Source organism: Genypterus blacodes, unplaced genomic scaffold, assembly GCF_046128005.1.
Source record: "Genypterus blacodes isolate CSIRO-AG114 ecotype Tasmania unplaced genomic scaffold, CSIRO-AGI_Gbla_v1 ptg000052l_1, whole genome shotgun sequence".
Classification (NCBI taxonomy): domain Eukaryota; kingdom Metazoa; phylum Chordata; class Actinopteri; order Ophidiiformes; family Ophidiidae; genus Genypterus; species Genypterus blacodes.
The window spans coordinates 4,845,649-4,852,500 of NW_027466864.1; the positions used below are offsets into that span (position 1 = coordinate 4,845,649).

General features: G+C 53.4%; 1 protein-coding gene across 2 annotated transcripts in view; it reads right to left on the bottom strand.

Annotated features, from left to right (window-relative positions):
- Window positions 1–214: 214 nt before the first annotated feature.
- Window positions 215–6,852, bottom strand: part of mtmr11 (myotubularin related protein 11) — a 24,902-nt gene continuing 18,264 nt past the window's right edge. For both annotated transcript variants that reach the window (XM_076150390.1, XM_076150391.1), the window contains exons 11-17: window positions 6,150–6,228; window positions 5,504–5,574; window positions 4,110–4,282; window positions 3,836–4,006; window positions 3,533–3,751; window positions 2,565–2,897; window positions 215–1,669 (exon numbers count right to left, since the gene is read on the bottom strand). In XM_076150390.1, coding sequence (XP_076006505.1) covers window positions 1,211–1,669; window positions 2,565–2,897; window positions 3,533–3,751; window positions 3,836–4,006; window positions 4,110–4,282; window positions 5,504–5,574; window positions 6,150–6,228 — 1,505 coding nt within the window. In that variant the 3' untranslated portion in view covers window positions 215–1,210. The remainder of the gene's footprint in view (window positions 1,670–2,564; window positions 2,898–3,532; window positions 3,752–3,835; window positions 4,007–4,109; window positions 4,283–5,503; window positions 5,575–6,149; window positions 6,229–6,852) is intronic.

A 6,852-nucleotide genomic window follows, 5' to 3' on the forward strand; every position in this document is an offset into this window, starting at 1 on the left:
AGGCGGCCGGCGGCGGGCGGGCACGCACACACACACACAGGCACACTCATACACACACACTGCACGTGCATGTCTGTCTGCTGTGATCCTTCCTGAAAAACAGCAAACAGGACATTTTACAAACACGCTGCTAATTCATTCATACATGAGGAACGACAGACACTTGGATTTAAAGGCGCAGGACCACATTCTTACCCCCCTACTGCCCCCCCGCCCCCTCCTCCTTCCTCCCCTGTGTGATTTCCATACAGAGCAGCACCTCCAAGTCCTTGACCCAGATGCCAGCTGCATACTAACACACCATCAGGCTGAGGAAAGTAAACACTGAAGAACAAGCAGCTTCTAACGCCGGTACCTGCTCGCCGCACGGCCGCCTGACGTTCCACCGCTGGACAAAGGAAGGAAGAAATTAATACTCTGGGACCACGTGTGTCCCTTTGCATGAAGAAGACGTTAATGTTCAAGCTGAAGACGTTAGAGGGAGGCGAGCTGAGATGAGTGCGACCCCGAGGCCTCAGAGTCATGTGCGGCGGCGGCGTTCAGACAGATCGTTGGCGTTAACGGTAATCTAGGCCCCCTCGCCGCTCCCCGGGTGTGCGAGCACGTGGGCGCCCAGATGAGCGCCGCACCAAAAATAGCTTCCTGCCCTAAATTCCACATCAAAATGGAAATCTATTGTGCTTAATCTTCCAGCTTCTTGTCGGTGTGTTCGTTTGTGCTGCGGTGAATTTCACAGCTCGCAGGTTTGAATCCCAGGAGCTCAGGCGCTTCCGTCTGCTGCCGCACGCCCTCGAGCAAGATGCCCAAACCATCCTGCCTCCTCGCTACAGGCCTAAGACTTTGTGTTGGACATTACTCAGGCCTTGTTTGTTTGTTTTGGGGGTCTTTGCTTTGCCGCAGTCTGATTCTGAACACTGCCGCTTTACAAATGAACAACATGTACAACAGTCATCACATCGGTCTAATACAGTACAGGCGATAAGGAAGGAGTCGGGAGAGATTCTCTTGTCTGCACTTCATGGTGATCTGACCCAGAAGGTGCCTCAGCCTCTTATCTCCTTAAAGTCATGAAGGGAATGCAGTTTGACAGGAAACAGGCGTCTGGATCAGAGAGTCACAGTCAGAGTCACACCGGGCAGGCAGGCCATCGGGTCGCAGTACAGGAACGTTCTGTATCTGTATCATGTCTGAGAGCGGCACAGAGGGACCCTCAGGACGCTACAGAGGACCCGTTGCTCTTAGGAAGCTTGGCGTTGTTAGGTGCTGGGTAGTAGCGCTGGTCGGGGCGAGCCTCTGTCGCCGAGGAATGTCCAAATAAGAAGGTGTGCTTGTTGCCGCCGTTGTGTTTGCTGCCGGTCCTGGCGGGCGGGGCCGAGGCCGTCGGCGGGGCCCTGGAGGCGTGGAGGACGCAGGGGGGAGGAGCCGGTACCTCTCGGGTCACGCCCAGGTCGCGCCCCTGGGGCCTGGACGCCGGGAACAGGAAGGTGCCGTTGTTGGTGTTCTGGTTCAGGTTGGTGTCGACGACGCGCCGCGACTCGGCTCTCTTGGCGGGCGAGTTGGCGTCCGAGCTGGTGGGGGCGAGAGCGAGTTTGTCTTTGAGCTGCTGCACCTCCCAGGCCAGACGCTCCACAGGGTGAGGGTGGTTGGCGGAGATCGGGTGGGAGAACGCCTGCAGACAGGAAGGAAGCAACACGGTCACCAAACATAGAGACAGAGACGAGATGACGTTCACGCTCAGTTACAACAAACAGAATAAAGTCTCACTGATCTCTTCCTCGCCTTTATAGTCGTCAAAAATCAAAACAAAGCACTCCAGAACCTTCCCTGCTCAGACCCGTCACCATCAGAACAATCCCACATCACACTCGACTGCTGTGTTTCTGTGTGATGTCATCAGAAGTGATGAGGTCGGTACTTCACATCCCACTGCACTCTGAGGCTGAGTCTGTCAGGCTGCGACCCTCTTATGCCAGATGAGTGCATCCACCCACACGCCACTGGACTGTTCTACTCATCGCCATGGCGCGGGGAGACGCATTGTGAGGCAGAGAGCGGACTGCACCGGCAGCGATACGCGGCCGTCCGTCTCCATCTGCAGCTCTGAGCGATTTGCATACCAAAGAGCTTAACGCCGCCCTCTGAACACACTCCTGCTGTGAGGAGCGGATGTGCCGGCGTTCCAGAGTCGGCGTGTGGCAAATTGGACGAGTCGTCTTCCTGAAGCGTGGTGACGCAGCCGCGCTCCACCGCCTCACATTTAAATCAGGCAGCTGAGTGATAACGGTGCGGCGGCAGCAGCGTCACCTGATGTTCTCCGCTCAGTCGCCGCCTGATGGAGCCCGACGCTCTGTGTGACAGCTGTGAGTGAACTCAACTACCTCAGCCTCTCACATGTGCACCATCATCACACTATCATCATGACTTACACACACGCATCTATTTGAACAGCTTGACAGTTGTTGCTATGGATACCCTTCAACAATAATGCCAGTTGCACTCCTTAGAGGCAGACAGACACAAAGACAGATCCAGAATCCTGTCAGGCAGCCCTGATCTCCCCTCACCTGTGCGTGCAGCGCCCCCCGCAGGTAGCACTCCCTCCACAGGCCCATGCAGGGCCCCATGAGGAGGGGCAGCAGGGGCTCGTACGGGTCCAGCGGCCCTTGAGGACCCGAGTTGGCCGCGAGGCTCTGGGGGAACTCGGCCAGGGCCCAGGCTTTCAGCAGCCTCTCCAGGCCCGGCACGTTCTCGGAGGACGGCGCCCTCCGGTGGCTCTTCTTGTAGACGCCCGAGCTGCCGCCGCCTGCGCCGCCGCTGCGCCACGGCAGCAGGTTGGCGGGACAGGAGAAGGTCCCCCGAGAGAGCAGGAAGACTGAGCCGGGGATGGTGTCTGCCAGCTGGTGAGTGAGAGAGTGAGAGAGAGAGAGAGAGAGAGAGAGAGAGAGAGAGAGAGAGAGAGAGAGAGAGAGAGAGAGAGAGAGAGAGAGAGAGAGAGAGAGAGAGAGAGAGAGAGAGAGAGAGAGAGAGAGAGAGAGAGAGAGAGAACATTCATCAGAACGTTAATCAGGCAGCACACAAATTCATCTCACAGTCTTTCAAAATGAAGTACATTGCTTGCAGATGTCAGTTAAATTCAAACAGTTCAGACCATAGAAGAGGATTAAATGTGTTCAATCAGCTGATGGAGACATGTGGGCCTATCTGAGCTTCACACTGAGCTAAACGCATTACAGAAACCCGCCACACGAGGGCGTAACTGGTCTTTAGGTTTCCACTGCAGCGTTCACTCTGTAGGTCACAGCTGCTTTCTAGGAACGCCACACAACAGGTTCAGACGTGTTTATCTGTGTGTTCATCAAGAAATCTAACTTTCTGCATGACTGACATGAACAGGAAGAACATATTTACTGGAGCGGTGAAGTTAGATTGTCTCCCACCGCGGCCACTTTGTCATTATTACTGTGTGTAGAGTGTAGAGGAGTTTGTTACAGGTGAGGAGAGATAATGGCCACTAGAGTGTTGTGCTCTTGACCTTGTGTGTGTCCGGGTTGGTGTTGAGGTTGCCGTTGAGCAGCGTTTGGAGCGGAGGGGTCGGGGCCACGGGCTGGGTGAACCGGGCCAGCCTCTGCTTGCTGTACTGCAGGCCCCAGTCCCAGACGGAGGGCAGAGGAGGGTCAGACGGATCTGAGGCTGAACCAGGAGGCAGCAGATCCCTCCAGCCGTTGACAGGTGTGTAGGACTGCGAGGAATGCTGGGGGAGAAGGTTTTAGCTGTCAGTTTTCTGTCGGATGCCAACTTTGAGCAGAGGTGTGACGGATGTGTGAGTCCTGCTTACCTGTGTGCGTTTGCATCTCTCTCGTTGGCAGTTGGCCAGGAAGCTGGAGAAGAGTGGAAGCTGGACACTGTCATGGAGAGCTAACAGGAAGTCATCTGTCAGCTGGAAGCGATAGGGATACTGGGACCACAGCTGCCAAACGCAGTCGAGGAAGAGCAGGAAGACCGGGGCCTGCCGAGCGGAAAGGAAGGGGAGAAGAGGATAGATAAAGGCAGAAGAGAGGAAGACGGGGTGTGGGACATGAGGAGATGACAGAAGCCGTGGCCACGCTCACCTCCTCCTTGTCGTTGTCGCGGTGGTAGTTGAAGCGGTTGTAGAAGCGGTGGCCGGCCATCACCCACTCCTTCTGCATCAGGCTCTGGAAGCCCTGCTGGGTCCGGCAGTGGGGGTCGCACATGATCTGCACCAGGCTGGAGACCAGGCAGCTCAGGTCCCGGTCCTCCGGCTCTATACGGTCAAGAGGGGACGGAAATCCATATTTGGTTTAAGTCCTTCGTCACGTAGGTTGACGTTGCTGCCAGGAAGGTTTGTGGAAAACTTTGCCTGTAGACTTTATTGCACTTAGGGGGGAGACAACCGTTTCATTCTTCCACTCATTTAGCTTTTCTCTTTGACAAATAGAGCGAGGGACAGACAGAGACGACCAGGCAGAGCGGCTGAGGATGATGATGACGGCCAGAGAGAGAGAGACCATAAACACACAGGGCGAAGTTTGCTTGCGCTCCTGAGTCGTTTGTGCTGTGGATTATTTACTGCTGACCCAGCGTACGGCGGCTGTGCGGGCCTGGCGGCGGCTCGGAGCACAGCTGATATACGAGCCTTTCAAGCTAACGGCTCCATTGTTAGAGGGCCGGGCCCGCTGTTAGTCACCGCTGGAGAAAAACAAATCAAAGCTCCGATTCGTCCCGGGCTGAGACCAGACGTCGTTTAAGTGAATGAGTGAAAGTCTGGGCTTCCATCTGTGTGTGTTTACTCCTGCACGACGGGCAGCCAGCAGCTAAACCATTAGCAGGCGACGACAGCCGACTGTCTGTGAAATGAGTCCTAACTCGCTCATTAAGAAGAAGTGAGAGGTGTTTTAAATCGTCCTGTTTCTACCTTCAGCACCAGGAATGCTGCTGTTTCACGGTGCTTAACTTGGTAATTGTTACTTTGTCAATATGTTAACACTGTAGAAGTACTGCTAAATGAACAGACAGACACACTCCGCTAAAGTCACTGAGCTATAAAGCCTCTCCTGCTCACTACCAGACGGCCCATTGGACAGATTTATGTTCAACCAGCCATAGATTTTCCTCTTCCAATCTTTGGCAAACTAAAGTGAACTTTTGCTGGACAGGTGCAGTTTTCCTACCCTGCCTCTTAAACACTGTTATTATGTCAGGCTAGCGCTCATCTCCATTAGCGAGACGTGCTAGTTCACACACAGCCCCGTGTCCGTCTCTGCTCTCAAACGCAGCACTTGCCTCGCAGCCTTGTAAGTGTCCTTTGAAGTGTGCTATTGTCGGCGTGTGTGTGTCGGCTCATTGAAGTGTGTGCCTGTGCCTGTCCTGGGTATATTAGCTACTTCAGGGGCAAGCCCTAATGCGGCATTAATGAGAGGGAGGCACGGTGAATAATGAATGGGTTGAATAATGGTGAGCCGGGCTCTGGGGTCACGTGACTCACCTTGCAGCGCCACGGTCAGGTGACCGCCGCGGAGCAGGCAGGAGACCTCCGACGCTTTCCTCAGACAGGACCTGAAGACCCAGACAGGATAGAGTCAGAGGAAACGACACAAACACAGACACACACAGCACACACTTTGATCAAACGGGCAGCTGATGGTGGGAAATTTAACAGTGATCATCAAATTTATCCGTCAAAAATGATCTTTCTGCATATTTCAAAGCTTTTGGAGTGTTTGTTAATGATCAGTCAGTGGAGTGGAGTTCCCAGTAATGGATAAGGTCTGAGAGGAGCCTTAACTTAACCAGCAGGAGTCTTAGGACTTGTTTACACAAAGTCGCTCCCTCTCACCTGCGTGGTGCTCCGACATGCTCATAATTATTAATTCATATGTAAGGATTGTAAATTATGAATGTGTGAGGAGCATTCAGCAGTCAAGTTAAGGTCAGGAAGAGGACAAGTGTGAGGCCGAACCCCCGTCTGTACTCAAGTCTGTACACACACATGGAAATCTAGGGAAATTCTTAAGGCTCACACTGATTTATGATGACTCAGCAGATTTTTAAGGCCAAGAGAGCCCGAATCAATCAGTTCCACACGAGCCAGGCGTAGAAGTCAGCTGACTGATGGCTGTTACTGATGTTACCTGATGTAGTCCAGCCAGCGGGTGCTTTCCAGAGTTGATAGCCATTTGTCATCAGGCACCGACACAGATGTGGAGATGTCTACGGGCCAGAGCAGAGAGAGACACACACCTCAGACTCACACAGGATCACACACACACTCCCCACCACACACAGAGTGGGGTCGACTCGCTCTCAAATCTATACGTTAAGAACATTCTTGTGTGCCATTAAAGCGAACACATCTGAAGATCTGTGAACACAACACGTGTGTGTCCTTACTGATCGATCCTCTGCAGCGCCGACACATCTGTGGGCTGTGATTAGTCAGTGACCTTCAAACACACACATATACAGAGAGAGGGGGAGCGAGAGAGAGGGAGAGCGAGAGAGCGAGAGAGAGAGAGAACATGGCCCTGGGCTTTTGTCAGCTCTGTTCTCACTCAACCTGAGAATGTGCTGTCTGTGCCTACATGACAAAATCAACAACACCATCTCTCCCGCCACTACATGAAGCAGGAAGAGAGCATAAAGACAGAAAGAAAGAAGGGAAAAGCTGTAAAAAAGGCTGTAAAAGTAATGATATTAACTACACAGCTGGTAATTATGTCAAATACAACAAAAGAACCACACAGCAGAAGATAAACAAGACAAATCTGCAGCTGAGGCCTTAAAGAGAGAGGGGGGAGAGGGAGAGAGAGGGGGGGAGAGGGAGAGAGTGAGAGA